General features: G+C 45.4%; 1 protein-coding gene across 2 annotated transcripts in view; it reads left to right on the top strand.

Annotated features, from left to right (window-relative positions):
* The window catches only part of TTC26 (tetratricopeptide repeat domain 26), a 391,044-nt gene that overhangs the window by 123,582 nt on the left and 247,941 nt on the right, over positions 1-19,521 (top strand). Inside the window, exon 2 of one of the 2 annotated variants that reach the window (XM_030207135.1) lies at positions 9,729-9,843. The exons of the other annotated variant lie outside the window; for it this stretch is intronic. Coding sequence (XP_030062995.1) covers positions 9,729-9,843 — 115 coding nt within the window. The remainder of the gene's footprint in view (positions 1-9,728; positions 9,844-19,521) is intronic. 2 annotated transcript variants of the gene reach the window in all.

Here is a 19,521-nt window from a genome sequence, read left to right as displayed (position 1 = left end):
TTAATCAGAATTAGCCACCCCCACACATATTTTACCTGTCTCCTGTCCAACTCAGCCTTGCAGCAAAAAGTCTGTTGGCTGAGAACTGTAACCAATAGTCTGGCGTTCAGTAGCCAGTAACGAGGTAGTTCTGGAAAGAACTGCTAACATTTATGCACAGATGACACCCATAAATGATTAGAATACTGGAATATATACACATAGGTGTGCACACAAGAAAACGGGGATGGAATTTGATATACTGCCTTTCTGTGGTTACAATCAAAGCAGTTACATATTATATACAGGTACTATTCTGTACGTGAAGGTAATTGAGGGTTAAGTGAGTTTCCAGAGTCACAAGGAGCTGCAGTGAGATTGAGCCCAGTTCCCCTGGTTCTCAGGCCGCTGCACATGTGTGAATTCCAAAAATTTGCCTAAACATTTCTATAAATTTGTGCTATATCTTACATAGCCCCTCTCTCGCATTCTATATAGGCACGCACCCAAGTTGGGTGTGCTTTTTTAATTAGTAATCAGCCAATAACTAGGAATGGGTGCTAAACCAATTATTCTAGTTAATTGGCTCCAGTTAGGATTTACATGTACATCTTTATAAATGCTATTCTATAAAGATGTGCGCGCAAGTGTTATAGTGTGCAACTGAAGGGTGTGGCTATGGGAGGGGTATGGGTGGGTCAGGGGTGGTTTACTAAAGATGCATGCAGTATTATAGAATTTGGGGGATCCATGCCTAACTCATTCGTGGAGGAGTTATACCAGGTTTCAATTAGCATAAATCCTTGTGCCCAGAGTTGGGCATGGATCCCAGCACTACACACTATAGGTGCCACATAGATACTGTGCATAGATTGCCCCTAAAGATGTCACTTTTTGTATGATTACTAGGATTCTTCTGTTTTGCATTTTAAAATTGCTGCCTTTGACCAAATATTTCAACCCTGATGAACCAAGGAGCAAAAGCTGAGTATGGAAATCTAGACCAGGTTTCCCATACGGTAATGCATAGCTCTTGCTCCATAGCCAGCAGCAACATGAACACTGGAGGGGCTTCCACTTACTGATGGATGAAGTACCCTAATAGTTCTCTCTGTTTCCTGCCATCTTTTTTTTATTAGCTCTTTCCTTCCTCTCCAGATTGATCTTAAGTTGTCTTTCCTTTCTAGTTTGATCCCTAAACTGGTTCTCCATCTTCTAGCTCAGTGGACGACTTTCCTATGAAGAGAGGCTGAGAAGGCTAGGGCTTTTCAGCTTGGAGAAGAGACGGCTGAGGGGAGATATGATAGAAGTGTATAAAATAATGAGTGGAATGGATCGGGTGGATGTGAAGCGACTGTTCACGCTATCCAAAAATACTAGGACTAGAGGGCATGAGTTGAAGCTACAGTGTGGTAATTTAAAACGAATCGAGAAAATTTTTCTTCACCCAACGTGTAATTAGACTCTGGAATTCGTTGCCGGAGAACGTGGTACGGGCGGTTAGCTTGACGGAGTTTAAAAAGGGGTTAGATAGATTCCTAAAGGACAAGTCCATAGACCGCTATTAAATGGACTTGGAAAAATTCCGCATTTTTAGGTATAACGTGTCTGGAATGTTTTTACGTTTGGGGAGCGTGCCAGGTGCCCTTGACCTGGATTGGCCACTGTCGGTGACAGGATGCTGGGCTAGATGGACCTTTGGTCTTTCCCAGTATGGCACTACTTATGTACTTATGTACTTATGTTCTCACCGCATGGACGATGTTCACATGTGTGTCAAACTGCACACGGGGGGAGGGGTGTGTGGAGTAGTAGGTATGTCATGTGATTATCATCGCCTTAGGGAAAGGCATGCTTCTTCTTGGCGCCCAACCTGTTGGCCCTGAAAGTAGACCCTTTGGGATGATTTAACTAATTTTCCTCCATAAAGAGTTAAGGGACACTCACAGTATCTGATGTATGTCAGGCCTGGGGAGGGAAATCATCTAGACCGGCAACAACTGTGGCAAAGTGTGCAAGTCGAGATGGCATGAAGATTGGTCAGAACATGTTGCTGGAATGGATTCTACAGGAGATAGTCTGGTATTACCTTGCTTGCCAAGATGTTGAATTGTATACAAGCAGGCAGAGAAGTGGTGTGAACAGAACTTAGGTGGTGACAGGGCAAATTATGCTGAACAGAGAATTGTCACAACAGAAGATGAACTGGCTGATTTAAAAAATACAAACCAGAGAAGGAAGACATGTGGTGTAGTGAGCTGAGGAGCAGTGTTTTTTCTGCTCCAGTGCATCCCCTCTAAATCAACCCTTGTTGATAATCATCGGCATGTTTTCTTACCTTTTTCTACTTTATCCACTATTTTTTTTCTTTTATGGACAGAAATTTTTGCAAAATTGTGTGGAAATGGCTACAAAATGGGGGAACTTAACAAGGATAAGCCCACAGCCACACATGCCAACTGACCCAAAGATGGCAGGGAATGTGGCCAGTTGAATATGGAGGTAATGGTCAGGCAGATAACTGAGGCTCTGCTTGGCACTCCGAACAATAAATTGGCTAAAATCATGGATCAGAACGGGGTCCTAACGCAAACTATATGTGATTTTAAGGGGCAAATTGATGAGCTCAAATGCCAGGTGAGTGGTGGCAAAGTGGTTTTTCAGGAAGCAGTGCATCAATTCTATCTTGTCTAGTACATAATACTGCTTTCTAAAAAGTCCAGGTTTTCTTGCCAAGCTGTTCCTTGCAGTCTCAAAAACATCTGCCTTACTAGCAGAGACAGATGAGTGTGGTACTCACCTTTACGTACCACTTTTTGATATTTTTGAGACCTTGGCTAGGATTTCCATTTCTGTAATTGCAGCCAGATTGGCTTGGCTGTGTGCCTTGGATTTAATGAAGACAGATTGACAGATGCACTGCGGTCTTTTTCACTTTGGAAACAAAGTGAAAGAGACATTTTGATATTCTAAAAGACCACTGTTCTACCCTTCATTGTCTAAACCATGCCACCTTCCTCTGGAAATTCAGTTAGACAAACATCTTTCTACCAGTACTTTAAAGAGTTTTACCAGCATACTTCTGAATTTGCTTTTGGGTTTGTCTCAGTTCCTATTTTGGATAAGATTCGAAACCTAGGTGTAATAATGGGCTCTGCTTTAACCTTAAAGTGGCATGTGCAAAATGTGATCAAAGCTGTAACTTTAAAAAAAAAAACGTGTGCTGAGAACGTTGGAAAACCTTAGCTGTAATAATTTTATAAAGGTCATTGAGAGTATCATCATGCCATGTTTTGATTATTGAAACAGGCTAATGGCTTGGAGTAAAAAAAAAGAGCCAGTTGCAAGCACTACAGGTAGTACAAAACTCTGTAGTAAGAGTTCTAACTGGTAAATTGAGATTTGACCATATTTCTCCTGTGTTGAGAGAGCTGCATTGGCTCCCAGTTTCTCATAGAATTAAATTTAAGATCCTTTGATGATCAAAGTTTATAACAGGCAGGTGTCTCCTTTGTTAACTTCAAAATTACACATATATCAACCCAGATGATCATTGAGAACTGGTAGTCAACGCTTATTTGATGTTCCCTCACATCAAGTGATAAAATTGGAGGAATATAGAAATTCAATGTTTTATATAACAGGTCCTCTCCTTTGAAATGCAATTCCGACAAAGTTGAGAGAAATGCAAACCCTGATGACGTTCAGAAAATAACTTAAAACACTGCTATTTATTTAGGCCTTAGAAGGAGTTTAATCTCCAGTCTGAGTATTCATGACGATTATTGATGAGTAAATGTTTGGTAATTGCTAATCTATGTTTTTTTAGAATGTGTGAGAATTGTTTGTTGCCTGTATGAAGAACAATTGTATTGTTATATATGTAACTATGTAAACTGCCTAGAACCTTTTGCAATAGATCGGAATATAAGTTTTTAATAAATAAAAGTTTTTCTTATCAGAAACAATCGCCACAAGGTCAGTGACCCACCATTCCTTTTGAAGACCTTCTCTTTTTCATAATTCACAACTTCTACAGGATACAGATCTTGCCCTTCCTGTGGGGGATTATGTTCTCTATTTCTTCCAGTCCTGGCAGACCATCACTATAGATTCCTGGTTTGTGAGAATAATTCAAGAGTTACTGTTTCAGGCTTCTCAGATCACCACCACATCAACCTTTGCACTGAATCCACCTCCCCATCTCTATTGCCAGCCTCTTACAAGAGGAGGTTTCTCTTCTATTACAGTCCATTGCCATAGAGCCTTTTTCTCCGCAAGAGAGAAATCAAGATTTCTCCTCTTGGTAATTCATAATTCCAAAGAAATCATGAGGGATGCATCCATTTCTGGACCTCAGATGGACTATTGGTTTGACCCAGTTTGGCTATTCTTATGACTTCAACCTTTTTCTACACAAGGAGAAATTCAAGATGAACACATCCCTCAATTTTACTGTTTCTAAAGAAAGGGAATTGTCTCGATATGCAGGAAATCAAGGACATCTACATGCACATTATAATTCATCTCAGCTACTGAAGGTAGGGGAAAGGGAAAGTGGATGGGATTTGATATACCACCTTTCTGTTTACCTTCCCCAAAATCATATCATTATGTACAGACAAAGATGCACGCTTTTTCGATTGCGGGTCCATTTACATGGAATGTCTTGCCTGCATATGTAAGGTATGTACAATAGTCAAAGGTTTAAAAGTTTTTTTGAAGACTATTTTTTTGTAAAGGCCTTCGTGGAGGAATGAGAGTATTGTAAGTAGTGGGGTTTTTTTTTTCTTTTTCTGGAAGAATTTTATTGATGTTTTTATTGTTAATTATGTTTTATGTTGTTATTGATTATGTATGTTGATTTTGTCATCCGCTTTGGAAAAAGGCGGGATATAAGTAAAGTAAATAAATAAGGGGTCCTTTTACAAAGGCGCACTGAAAAATGCTTGTGGTAGGTAGGTGTGCGGGTTTTGGTGCACAGCGATCCATTTTTTAGTGCACCTGTAAAAAAAGACCGCTTTTTTTTTTTTGCCGAAAATGGATGTGCGGCAAAATCAAAATTGCTGCACGTCCATTTTGGGTCTGAGACCTTACCACCCAAGCTATTGACCTAGCGGTAAAGAGTCTGGGCGGCAATGACCTACATGCGTCAAATGCTACTTGGCGCATGTCCGTTAACATGCGCCAGAAAATAAAAAATATTTTTCAGACGCAAATAGTAGCGGACGCACGGCAAAATTGAAATTACCGCAAGGGCCACACGGTAACCGGGTGGTAACTCCAATTTGGCGTGCATAGGCACCTATGCTGCTTAGTAAAAGGGCCCATAAATTATCTACAGGTACTTATTTTGTACCTAGGGCAGTGGAGGGCTAGGTGTCTCCAGACAGTCATATTCAGTACAAAGTCCTGTTTATCCTGTCCTCTGCCCCAGGTCTTCTCAAATTCTGGTAGTGGTAATAGCTCACCTCCATCACCTCAAAGAATGTCTCCTAGTAGCTCCTTGGAAGCGCAAGTGCTAGCTCTGGTGAGCAAGTCTGTGTGGCTTCTCCAGTCTCTTGGTTTTCTGATCAACTTTCAAAAGTCTATTTTACTGTAGATGAACACTGTTCGTTTCCAAGGCACTAGCTACCTTACACGCTTCAAACTTGGGCCTGCTGGAAGACACAAAATATTAGGCTCTCATTTCCCAGGTTCACACCATATAAACAGCAGCCCGGGTTATAGCCAGGGCTTATCTTCAGATATTGGGTGACGTATCTGCAATTCTCCATCTGAATCTTTCGCCTATCTCAAAAGGGTGTTCTCAGTAGGACCTCAAGTTCCAAAGGAATCGAATATCTCAGTCTCTCTTGTTAGTTTTTTTACCTACTATCTTGACACTTTTGCTGATGTTGCAGTGGTGGACCTCTAGAACCAATATCTGTGCAGGAATTCCTTTTATGCAGAGCCAATATCAGTCGGTCCTGACTACAAATGCATTGACCCTGAGCTGGGAAGCTCACGTCAATGCTCATCATGCCCAAGGAAGTTGGTTACATTTCAAGAGGTCTCTCTGCATCAACCATTTGGATCATAGGGCGATTAACTGTCTGCTATGGGTATTCCTCCTGTACATTCTTCAAGATTCATTAGTGTTAATACACATGGACAACCAGGTGGCAGTGTTACAAACAAGGAGGAACAGACTCTCTGCTGCTGTACCAGGAGGCAGCAAAGATCTAGAACTTTGTCATAGCCAACTTAATACACATTCAAGCATCTTACATTCCTGGAATTCGAAGCCAAAGAGTCATAAAGCTCGCAGAGTCCTTGAGCCCCACAAGTAGTCTCTGGGCACACTGCTTCTCAATTCCATTTTCTGAAAATTGGGACACCGCTGATTGACCATTTTGCACCAGCTAAAATATCCTAATTTCCACTCTACAGGTTAATTCTTCCACCCTGTAGCCCTGGGTGCATTATTGATTCCCTAAACCTGGTCCTTCCTGTATTCATTTTCACCAGTGCCTCTTCTTGTGAATAGCCTTCTCAAATTCCAGCAGAGGCCAAGTACTGTGATTTTCATGGTATCCTACTGATCTCAATAGACTCCTTCCCACTTCTCAAACAGTTGGTGTTCTATCTCAATGCAGTTACAGTATTTGTCTCCTTTGTCAACAGGACTGGCACACCAGTTGGAAAAAGAACTCTAGCAAATTGGCTAGCTTTCTGCATCCAGTTCTGTTATGAGCAAGGAGATGCTCCTCTGAGCTTCAGAGTGAAGACTCATCAGATCAGGGCTACTGCAGTGATGGTAGCTCTGCTAAAGTCTGTATTGCTAGTTACTATCTGCAGAGCAGTGACACGATTCTCGCTCTACACTTTTACTTCACATTACTTCCTGTATCAAGCTTCAGAGCAGACAAGCTGTTCTGGTCAGTCTGTCCCTCTAAGCTAGCAACTCTTGCATTCTGTCAGTGTGGACAACTCTTGAAATTTGAAAAGTATAGAGTTTGATTAGCCCTATGCTTGGGAGTGCCTGATTCATCCTACTTGTGAATAGATAAAAACAATGTGCTCACCTCTGACTGTTGTTTTATATAGGCAACAGGATTGATTAGAGACACAGTCCCTCTCGAGAGTTGCCTAATTCCTTAACCTTGGGCACTAACTGATGAGTTGAGGAGAACTGAAAGTCTGAGCCATGGAAGAGCAGTCCTGCTCTGACTGATGTCATCCCCACCTGTGTGCCTGATCAGTTCTGCTGTCTATGGAAGACACTTGTTACAAGTGAGCAACATTGCTTTAGATTTATTCATTAGTAAAACTTGAGTGGGAGAGGATTATTCATCCTTCCACAGCTTGGGGTATTTAATCAGATATCCAGGTAATATCAACATGTTAGTGGCATTAATTCTGCCCAACCCAGAAATGTATGATTGATTGAAATTGATATACCGAGATAGAGAAAGTGAACACTGTGGGACATGGAAATTGCTCTGTCTTTGAAGTACGATTCTCCAGGCACAGCTTGGCTGTTTTTCCATTTGGGTACTGCAGCTCCATGTTTGACAAAGAGACTACTTTCCTTCTTTCTTGAGGATGGCATCTTTGTCTCTAGCCTTTCATCAGGAACTCTCTTGATTTATATCTTCTTAATCTGTGGAGATGTCTGGCTTATTCTGAGTCGAATTTGCTTAGAGCTGTGCAACCTGCGGGGTTTTTGGGTAGTAGACCCTTTTGGGTTGAATGATACACAGTTGTCTGTATTTCAGTTAGTGTGGACTTAGCACTTATCAATAGCAGTATTCCTTTCATTGTTCTGGCCCAAGCAGATCTACCAGGTTGGATTCCCAGTTGTCTGTTGTTGAGATGCTGAGAATCATGGTTACCCTATATGCCTGGGCATTTTTTAATCTTCAACAGTGTCTGAGTATCGCTGCTTGCCTTAGGAGGCTTTTGTTAGCCTTTCCTTATCAACAATTGAGAAATACCATTTATGAGACGAGTTTTGCTTTTCTTAAAGAAACATCTGTATCCTGTCACTCAAAGACCCCTGTCCTATGTATTTTTGCTGCTCATGAATAGAATTGATTCATTACCACATCTGTGGTTTCAGAACTATAAATAAAAATCAAACAAAATAAAACATGGAAAAGAAAATAAGATGATACCTTTTTTATTGGACATAACTTAATACATTTCTTGATTAGCTTTCGAAGGTTGCCCTTCTTCATCAGATCGGAAAGGGCAACCTTCGAAAGCTAATCAAGAAATGTATTAAGTTACGTCCAATAAAAAAAGGTATCATCTTATTTTCTTTTCCATGTTTTATTTTGTTTGATTTCTATTGATAACCTTAAGAGTGGACTAACACGGCTACCACACTCCTCTACTTAAGAACTATAAATGTAACCATTTGCACTACTGGATTTGGGGAGAATTAGAAGCAGAGAGATGTCTCCGCTAGTCTTTCACCTTGTTAACAAGATACCTTATGTAACTCTAAAATAAAAAGACCAGTTTCACAGATCACTTATAGATTGTATTTTATTCTTCACAATCTACTTTCATCAGAATCGTTTGAGACTCTTCTCACGTTCTTCTTAGGTGTCACCCGTCCTAATTCGGAGACTACTTTACTACATCCCATTAGTCTGGATTGGTCTGGTATGGAAGCCAAGGAAGGAAAAATTATATCTTATTTGATCATCTTTTCTCTTTAATCCTACCAGACCAGTGCAGATGCCTTCCCTCTCTGGTTTCTGTAAGTTCTCGATTTCCTTTAGGTCTCATCTCTTGTTACTGCACTTTCTACTGGTCAATAGTGTCTAAGCTATGACTTTTGCTTCAGATCTTATTCCATCTTCTGCCTAAATGGTATATTGCTGTGTCCATTAAGTATGAGTCACGCTCCATGTTGCAACTTGAGCCACTTCTCCTGACTCGGTGGAATATCTGAATGTCAGTCGAGTATGAACTACGCTGCAGGATATATCTTGCACCACATCTCCTGGCTTGGTGGTCTATCTGTAGCTCAGTTGAGCATGACCCACTAGGTTTATTACACCTGTGAATGAGTGGATTCCTTGTCTGTACAGATTTTGCTGTTTTTCTTTGTAGATGTTTGGAGCACCATTGCTGGCTATTTAAAATACTGAATGTTCCAGGCTGCACAAAGCCCTTAAGGGGTGAATTACTTGGAACTATTTTCTCTGTCTTCCTTCACTGGTGGATGGACATAAACCATTAGTCTGAACTAGTCTAGTAGGATTAAAGGAAAGAAAATTATCACGTAAAACATAATTCTTCCATTTACAGAATAGCATTTAGCATGTTTTTGGCTTTTATGCAAATATGTGCCATTTTTCTAAACATTTACATACATAATTAGCGCCTATTTTATAGAATTACCCTATTTAGTTTTTATGGTACAGAAGCTTCAAGTGAGTCTCCTGGATAAACAATACCTCAGGGAGGTCTACCTCCTCAAGCAATATGTATCATTATGCAAATCATGTTCAATGCAGTATATAACAGAATACGTCAACAAGGGCCTGCTAAATTGTTTGCCTTATTCGGGGCTGTAGCTTCATTATTCACACAGCACATGCTGTCCCACTCATTCACACTCCATTGAGCATCATAGCTTGGTAAAGAAACAGTAAAAGCTGAAGATTTTTTTTTAATATGGTTTTTCACTTTCTTTCCTCTCTCTTTGCTACAGATTGTAAATACAATGTGATCTGACTTGTGTGTTTTAGGAGTATGAAGCTATTAGCAAACGTGAGGTATGCAACCCTGATGTCTGGGTGAACTTGGCTTGCACTTACTTCTTCCTGGGAATGTATAAGGAAGCAGAAGAGGCAGCCACTAAAGGTGAGAGATTGTTGGTGTAAATGGTCTGTTCTTTGTGTGTCCACTGTGATTTCCACAGGTTTCCAAGTCAGGTTGGCTTGGTGTATGCAGTCATGCCTTGAGTCTGTTGAGTGTACTGGTTTCTCTTCATTCACTTTAAAAATAGAAACATCAGAAGGCCAGATAAAAGCTGAACTTCAACAATGAGGAAAATAAGGGTTAACCTGATGGCCCAGCAGCAGCACTTCCATGTAGAAGTCCAAGGTTTGGTTGCTAAACCTGATGTCAGCTTCTCTGGCCTTTTGAGGATGGTTACACTGCAGAAGCAGCATTCACAGCCCTCTGGAGGGAATCGTAGTTGCTGTAGTGATGTGTAAACATACGGAATAAGCAGTTCTTAATGCTGTTCTGAAGCTTCAGTATTCAGTTTTTTACATAACTGTAGATGCTATGGTGGAGCATCATACTAGAGAATGACACAGCAACAGTAGCAGGAAAACAATTGGGCCGTTTACCAGAGGTGCAAAAACAAATCTTATTCCCCCCACCCCCCCCCCCCCCCCCCCCCCCCCGGGAACAATAAAAAGCTTTGCTCCTGTGGTAACACCCCCCCCCCCCCCCAACGGTTACCTCTCCCACAGGTCCAGCATCTCCGAGTCTGTTTGCCTTCCTTTCTCCCTCCCTCCTTCCCCCCTCCTCCCACAGTAGCTCTACCTTACACAGCAAGACAGCGATCTCCACAGGCCTGCTTTGGGGCCTTCCCTCTGCTGTCCTGCCTTGCATCAGAAGCTGGACTAGACAGAGGGAAGGCCTCAGAACAGGCCTGTGGAGATTGCTGTTGGCTGCACAAGATAGAGCTACCACAGTGGGGAGGGGGGGGAGAAGACAAAGTGCCGGACCCATGGAGGGGGGGGGCTCTGGAGGGGCAGGGGGGAGTTGCTGGATTCTTGGGGGGGGGGGGCACTGGACATGCAGGAGAGGGGCTGCTGATCCCACAGGGAGGGAGAAAGGTGTTGGACCAGGGAGGGTAGGGCTGGCTGGAGAGAAGGAGGAGAGGCACTGGACCCATGATGGAGGGCTGGAAGCTGGACGGAAGGCAGTGAACCTGTTCTTGGTCCCCTCCTCTTTTCTATCTACACTTCTTCCCTTGGTTCATTAATCTCATCCCATGGCTTTTTCTACCATCTCTATGCTGATGACTCCCAAATCTACCTTTCTACCCCTGATATCTCACCTTGCATCCAAACCAAAGTTTCAGCGTGCTTGTCTGACATTGCTGTCTGGCTGTCTCAATGCCACCTGAAATTAAACATGACCAAAACCGAGCTTCTCATTTTTTCCCCCAAACCCACCTCCCCGCTCTCCCCATTTTCTATTTCTGTTGATGGCTCTCTCATTCTCCCTGTCTCTTCAGCTCGTAACCTTGGGGTCATCTTTGACTCCTCTCTCTCCTTCTCTACTCATATCCAGGAGATCGCCAAGACCTGTCGTTTCTTTCTTTATAACATCCATAAAATCTGCCCCTTTCTTTCTGAGCACTCTACCAGAACCCTCATCCACACCCTTGTCACTTCTCGTTTAGACTACTGCAATCTGCTTCTTGCTGGCCTCCCACTTAGTCACCTCTCCAGTCTGTTCAAAACTCTGCTGCCCGTCTCGTCTTCCGCCAGGGTCGCTTTACTCATACTACCCTTCTCCTCAGGTCGCTTCACTGGCTCCCTATCCGTTTTCGCATCCTGTTCAAACTTCTTGTACTAACCTATAAATGTACTCAATCTGCTGCTCCCCAGTATCTCTCCACACTGGTCCTTCCCTACACCCCTTCCCATGCACTCCGTTCCATGGATAAATCCTTCTTATCTGTTCCCTTCTTCACTACTGCCAACTCCAGACTTCGCTCCTTCTGTCTCGCTGCACCCTACGCCTGGAATAGACTTCCTGAGTCCCTACGTCTTGCAATACAGGCAGAGAGGGTAATACAGTATACAAACGGAGAAACCAAAAGAAAAAAGCAACACTGGACCTTCAAGAATGGGACAACAGGAGTACTTTATTAGTCAAGGACCCGACACGGGCCGTGTTTCGGCGCCAAAAAGGCGCCTGCCTCAGGGGTCTATTAATAAAAACATATAAATACATCAATAAAATAGAACATACAAAAATAAATGATGACAGCATCGTGTTGACTTCAAGCATAAATAATATATAAAAAGTTAAAAAATAATAATAACAATAATAACATGTTGATATTACAAACAATTATATTGATTCAATAAACTGCGTAAAATTATAATGTTCCAGCAACCGTATGATATTCATAGAGACAGCTCCAATAAATTCTAAAGTTTTAACATATAAGTCGACATAATGTCAACCGATTTTAAAATATAGGCAGGCATGTAGTGAAAAGATTATAATATGTAAATTATATGAAAATATATATATTGTGAAGGATTTTAAAAAAAAATAGTAATGGACATATATGTCCACGTATATACACATATATATACAGATATACTTTCAAGACTTGTAGGAACTAATCATATTTATATGTCTTTTTTTTATAAAAAAACTTGTATCATGTGGTGGTTCTAATGAATGGAATAATGTAGTTTGTCTGATCTCAATATATATGATAGCTGCAACGTCATCAGTGTAATTGGCAATGTATATGTATATAAAAAATATATCATTAGAACAGGCTTACCAAATTGTGGATATAGCGATCGTACAGAATTCAGATTGTAAGTGCCTACAAAGTGAATAGATAGAAGTTGAAAAATTATATATACTTTTGCTTTTAGGGAAACGCGGCAAGTACTCATGGCCCCTTTAAGGAAGGATTAGTATTCCATATCATCAAGCTGATCAATCCATAGACTGGTGGGTTGTGTCCATCTACCAGCAGGTGGAGATAGAGAGCAAACTTTTGCCTCCCTATATGTGGTCATGTGCTGCCGGAAACTCCTCAGTATGTTCTCTATCTCAGCAGGTGGTGGTCACACACAGCAGCAGCTCTGGCTAGGCCTCCAAGCCTAATCCTTAGGTTTTGTTGAGGCCTGGGGTTGAGGGCTCTTTTGAGCAAGTGCAAACCTGGTGGTGCCAGGTCCCTCCTTTTCTCCCCCCTCCCGCTGGCTCCGTTTAAAAAAAAAAAAAAAAAAAAATATTTTTAAACGTCTTTAAAGGCGTTTAATTCGACGTTTCTTTAAACGTTCATTGCAGCTACTCACTGGGACACCAGTTCGTTACAGCTCGGAGCGCCAAGCAGGTAATTTTACCTTTTTATAGCGGGCAGGGGTTCCCCGATTCTTCTCCTCGTGGCAATGGCGTCGGAGGGCGAGGGCGCAAAGGGTCGCTCCCCGGATCGCTGGAGCGCTTCTAGAGGGGATGCGGGGGTTTTACAACCTGATTCGCCCTTGATGGGTGATAGTTTAGTGACCGATGAATGTCCCGGTCGTTCCTCCGGCGTGGCGGTTTTTTCCCGCCATAAACGCCCATCCCCCGCTCCTTGCCTCCGCCATCTTGGCCGGCCACGCGGCTCGGACGGCTTCTTCGGGGCCGCCCTTGAGGTTGAAGACATTAATGCCATGAACGCCCTTAATTTGGGCGACGGCACAAAAGCGGCTAAAGTTAAGCGCCGTTCTTCCCGCGCGGCTCCTTCACGGAGTTTCGCGCCGGACGCCATTTTGGATGCGCAGCATGTCTCTCCCCCGCTATTGCGAGCGCCGGTTGAGAGTGCGTCTAGGGCTGTTGCCCAGGCTGCGGAAGTGCACAGTCTGGGGGGTTTCTCCCCCGAGTTTGTTTTGCTGCTGCATCAGGCTTTCCTCATGCAAAACGCTGCCCCTGCTCCCTCTTCTGATAAAGAGGTTGAGGTTCCCAGAGGTAAACGCCCTCGGGTTGATTTCCAGGCCTTGGAGGACTTTGTCTCCTCCGATGTAGATGAGGGCAGCGTGTCTGAGGTCTCCCAACGATCCTTTGCGGATTCCTTGGAGGAGATAGATCCCCGCTCGGCTGGAGCAGATGACCCCTCTGCAGCGCGGCTTTTTAGCCCAGAGGATTTGCCCAACCTGTTGTTACAGGCCATGGACACTTTGAAGATTTCCTCTCCGGAGGACGTCTCTCCCTCAGCCCCTGTTGGCTCTGCCATTATGCTGGGGACGAAGCGCCCGCCTAGAACCTTCCACGTGCATGATGCCATGCACACCTTAATTGCGGCTCAATGGGATGTCCCGGAAACGAGCCTTAAAGTGGCTAGGGCTATGTCCCGCCTCTATCCTTTGGCTGTGAGTGAACGTGAGGCCTATCTGTGGCCTACCGTGGATTCTTTAATCACTGCGGTGACTAAGAAAACGGCGTTGCCGGTGGAAGGTGGCACGGCCCTAAAGGACGCCCAAGACAGAAGATTGGAGGCGGCCTTAAGGTCGTCCTTGGAGGCAGCTGCTTTAAGTTTGCAGGCCTCAGTTTGCGGCTCCTATGTGGCCAGGGCGTGCCGGACTATGGTGCAGCGGGCTTCCCCCTCGGATCATTCCTTGAGGGCTGATTGGCCGGCCCTGGAATCGGGCTTAGCCTATTTGGCAGACTTGCTGTATGATGTCTGGAGAGCCTCAGCTAAAGGCATGGCTCAGACAGTCTCTGCGCGGCGGTGGCTTTGGCTGAAACATTGGTCTGCTGACCACGCCTCTAAATCCCGCCTGGCTAGATTGCCTTTTAAAGGCAAGCTGCTCTTTGGGGTCGAGCTGGACAAAATCGTGACCGATCTCGGCACGTCTAAGGGCAAGAAATTACCAGAGGTCAGGGCTCGGGTTAGTACTCGTCCCGATACCTCCATACCGCCCGGGCAAGTCGGGTTCCTCTGCCCCCTCTTCCTTCAAGAGGAATTTCTCCCCCAAGCAGCCTTCCTTTCGCAGAGACCGCCGTCCCGGAGGTGCTCCCTCCGGTCCTCCCCAGGGTCTCGTACCCAATGACGGGGCCTTGGTCCACGCCCCAGTGCAGATTGGAGGACGGCTGTCCTCGTTTCTGGGCGAGTGGACCACTATAACTTCAGACGTGTGGGTGCTGGAAGTCATCAGAGACGGCTACAAGCTAGAGTTCTGCCAACCCTTAAGAGACGGGTTTGTACTCTCTCCCTGCAAGTCTCCGGTCAAGCTGTGGTAGTGCAGCAGACCTTGGACAACCTGATCCGCCTGGGTGCGGTCGTTCCGGTGCCAAAAAATCAGATTGGCAAGGGACGTTACTCCATTACTTTGTGGTTCCAAAGAAAGGAGGTTCTGTCCGGCCTATCCTCGACCTCAAAGGGGTCAATCGGGCCTGGAAAGTGAGGCACTTTCGCATGGAGACTCTCCGCTCTGTTATAGCGGCAGTGAAGGCAGGAGAGTTCTTGGCTTCCTTGGACATCAAGGAAGCGTACCTGCATATTCCCATCTGGCCTCCTCTCCAACGCTTTCTGCGTTTTACAGTCCTGAGACGACACTTCCAGTTCAGAGCCCTCCCTTTCGGGTTGGCTACTGCTCCGCGGACCTTTTCCAAAGTAATGGGGGTCATAGCGGCCTTCCTGCTAAAGGAAGGAGTACAAGTCCATCCTTATCTGGACGACTGGTTGATCCGAGCCCCCTCTTATGCAGAGTGCGGCAAAGCTATGGACCGGGTAGTTGCTCTTTTGAGCTCCCTGGGATGGATCATCAACTGGAAGAAGAGCCAGCTGCGCCCGACTCAGTCCCTGGTGTATCTGGGAGTTCGATTCGACACCCAAGTGGGCAGAGTGTTCCTGCCAGACAATCGGATTGTCAAGCTTCAGGCTCAGGTGGACTAGTTCCTAGTAGCCTCCCCTATTCGGGCTTGGGACTACGTGCAGCTGTTGGGCTCTATGACGGCCACGATGGAAGTAGTGCCCTGGGCCAGGGCTCATATGAGACCACTACAGCTATCTCTGCTGCTGCGCTGGACTCCGATGTCGGAGGATTATGCTGTGCGCCTTCCCGTGGACCCAGCAGTGCGCAAGGCGCTGAGCTGGTGGACGCAGACAGACAAGTTGTCTGCAGGATTGCCTCTGGTGACCCCGGAGTGGATTGTCGTCACGACAGACGCCTCTTTGATGGGCTGGGGAGCCCACTGCTTGGGAAGGACAGCGCAGGGGCTCTAGTCTCCTGCAGAGGCAAGTGGTCTATCAACCTCCTGGAACTCAGAGCCATTCGGTTGGTGTTATTGGAGTTCATCCCGGTACTGGTGTGAAGCCTGTACGGGTCCTGTCGGACAATGCCACGGCTGTGGCCTATATCAACCGCCAGGGAGGTACCAGAGCGCCCCTCTAGCCAAGGAGGCTATGAGTCTTTGCCAGTGGGCGGAAGCGAACCTGGAGCAGCTTTCAGCGGCCCACATTGCCGGAGTCATGAATGTCAAGGCGGACTTTCTCAGTCGCCATACCTTGGAGCCCGGAGAGTGGCAACTATCTGCTCAGGCGTTCTTGGACATCACGAAGCGCTGGGGCCAGCCGAGCCTAGATCTGATGGCGTCATTGGCCAATGGCCAAGTGCCGCGCTTTTTCAGCAGAGGACGGGACCCTCGATCCCTGGGAGTAGATGCTCTTCTCCAACAGTGGCCGACACAAGAGCTCCTCTATGTGTTCCCGCCCTGGCCCATGTTGGGCAGGGTGCTAGACCGGGTGGCAAAGCATCCCGGCAGGGTAATCCTGGTGGGTCCGGATTGGCCCAGACGTCCCTGGTATGCGGACTTGTTCAGGCTCTCAGTCGACGAGCCTCTGCGGCTGTCAGTGGAGCAGGGCCTGTTACATCAGGGTCCCGTGGTGATGGAGGATCCCTCTCCCTTTGGTCTTACGGCCTGGCTATTGAGCGGCAGCGTCTGAGGAAGAAGGGCTTCTCAGACAAGGTCATCGCCACTATGCTGAGAGCGAGGAAGCGCTCTACTTCTACTGCTTACGCCAGGGTTTGGCGTATCTTTGCAGCATGGTGTGAAGCAGGCTCACTTTCTCCCTTCACTGCTCCAATTTCTTCAGTGTTGGCGTTCCTGCAAGAAGGTCTGGAGAAAGGCCTGTCGCTCAGTTCCCTTAAAGTCCAGGTAGCGGCTCTGGCTTGCTTCAGGGGCCGCCTGAAGGGTGCTTCCCTGGCTTCGCAGCCAGATGTGGTGCGCTTTCTCAAGGGAGTTAATCACCTGCGCCCTCCTCTGCACTCAGTGGTGCCTGCGTGGAATCTCAACCTGGTGCTAAGAGCATTGCAGAAGCCGCCTTTGGAACCCTTGTCGAGGGCATCTCTGAAAGACCTGACGTTGAAAGCAGTCTTTTTGGTGGCTATCACTTCAGACAGAAGAGTTTCCGAGCTCCAGGCGCTCTCATGTCGAGAGCCTTTTCTGCAGTTCACTGAGGCAGGAGTGACTATTCGCACAGTGCCTTCCTTCCTGCCCAAGATTGGTTCTCGCTTCCATGTGAATCAGCAGCTCTGTCTCCCTTCCTTTCATAGGGAGGACTACCCAGAGGAGTATTCCACTCTTGAATATCTGGAGGTGAGACGAGTCATCATCAGATACTTGGAAGTGACCAATGATTTCCGGAAATCGGATCATCTGTTTGTCCTGTTTGCAGGTCCTCGTAAGGGTCTGCAGGCTGCTAAGCCTACAGTGGCAAGATGGGTCCAGGAAGCCATTGCAGCGGCTTATGTGGCCGCGGGGAAGGTGCCGCCTATCCAGCTGAAGGCTCACTCCACGAGAGCTCAGGCGGCCTCGATGGCAGAGGCCGGATCCGTCTCCTTGGAAGAGATATGCAAGGCGGCAACGTGGGCTTCGGCTCATACATTCTCCAAGCATTACCGTTTGACTGTGGCTGCACGGGCGGAGGCCCGGTTTGGAGCTTCAGTGTTGAGGTCAGGGATTTCTATGTCCCGCCCTGGGTGAGTACTGCTTCGGTACATCCCACCAGTCTATGGATTGATCAGCTTGATGATATGGAAGGTAAAATTATGTATAATCATACCTGATAATTTTCTTTCCATTAATCATAGCTGATCAATCCATAGCCCCTCCCAGATATCTGTACTGTTTATATTCTGGTTGAATTTTAGGTTCAAGTTTAGCCTTCAGTTACTTCAGGAGGACTTCGTGTTCAAGTTCTTCTTTCACTTGGATTCTTCAAGAGTTGAGACGACTTTGTGTTACAGTGAGCTGCTGCATTCCTCTCCCCTCCGTTTTACGGGGCTGGATTGAGACATAAATTATGCCGGCACTCCCTCCCGCTTCGTGCGGCTGTAGGGCAGCTTTGTACCCCTCCCGCTTCGGCGGTGTTAGGGTCAGTCAGCTCCTCCCGCGGTTGCGGTTGCAGGATAAGCCAGATCCCCCCGCATCGGCGGGTGTGGTGTCCCTCCCCCGCTCCGCGGGGATGAGCTGGACGGATTCCCCTCCCCCACTTGTGTGGGGATGAGCTGGGTTAATTCCCCTCCCCCGTTTCGGCGGTGGTGAGCTGGGCAGAGTGTCCCTTCGTGGGTGTAATTCTCTAAGTGCTGAGTCCTGCGGATGGAGCTTTGATATCGACATACTGAGGAGTTTCCGGCAGCACATGACCACATATAGGGAGGCAAAAGTTTGCTCTCTATCTCCACCTGCTGGTAGATGGACACAACCCACCAGTCTATGGATTGATCAGCTATGATTAATGGAAAGAAAATTATCAGGTATGATTATACATAATTTTACCTTTAAATATATGAAATGTGGAAATAACAGTGCCTTTCTTAATGATTGAAAATGCACCCTTTAAAAATTGGAGGGGAAACCCGGTATTTAGTTGGCTTATTACAGGTATCGTGCCTCGCTTTTAGCATATACATAGAAAATGAAAGAGAAAAGCCCAGAGATAAAATTGCCGGTAAGGCTGTTTAAAAAAAAAAAAAAAAAACTTCTTACCTTTAAAGACAGCCTGGATAACTTGCATTAATTTCGCTTTAGCGCAAGTAAAAGGGGCTCCGGCGAAGGAGCCTTCTCCTGTTTGATCCGAAAGGATAAAAGGTTGTTTAATGTCTGATTCTTTGTATATAAAGTAACAAAAAAGGCGGCAAAAGAAAGACACCAAGGAAAAGACGATAGACATTCTTAAACGAGAAGATCCAAACTTTGACAGCAATGCCTCAGCACTTGATACAAAACTAGATAGCTATAAGAGGGATATCAAAAAGACCAAATACGACAAATACAAAAGGGATGAAGAAGACTATAAACATGGTTTTGTCTATCCATGGGTCAACAAAATTAAACCACCATCAACCAGAATCAGGAAAAGACATCAGAGAAAACCATCTACCAACCCACACACCACTGAGGATCGTATGATGGAAAGAAATCCAGAGGGCACAAACCACAACAGAGAAAGAGCACGCAAAAGAATACGAAATGACTCAGATGAACTCTTCATCTCACCATGTTCCACTCCTATCAATGATTCCACTCTGATACCAGGTAAGCAAAGTAGTTCCACTTTTTTAGACACACTATGGGATACGAAATTCAAAAAGAAAAAAGAAGAGAGATATTACTCTCAACATCCACAGTATCAACAATACAAGACCAAAGAAAGGTACCAAGAGTACCAACACCATCAAATTCCCAGGATGGAATTTCGAGGAAGAGGGAGAGGACGCGGCAGAGGAAGAGGCAGGACATACTATCAACGTCATCAATCATACAGGAACTAGATATTCCAAT

The sequence above is a fragment of the Microcaecilia unicolor genome, chromosome 1, assembly GCF_901765095.1.
Source record: "Microcaecilia unicolor chromosome 1, aMicUni1.1, whole genome shotgun sequence".
Classification (NCBI taxonomy): Eukaryota; Metazoa; Chordata; class Amphibia; order Gymnophiona; family Siphonopidae; genus Microcaecilia; species Microcaecilia unicolor.
The sequence above is the reverse complement of the archived record's forward strand: the minus strand, read 5'-3'. Positions and strand labels throughout refer to the sequence as shown.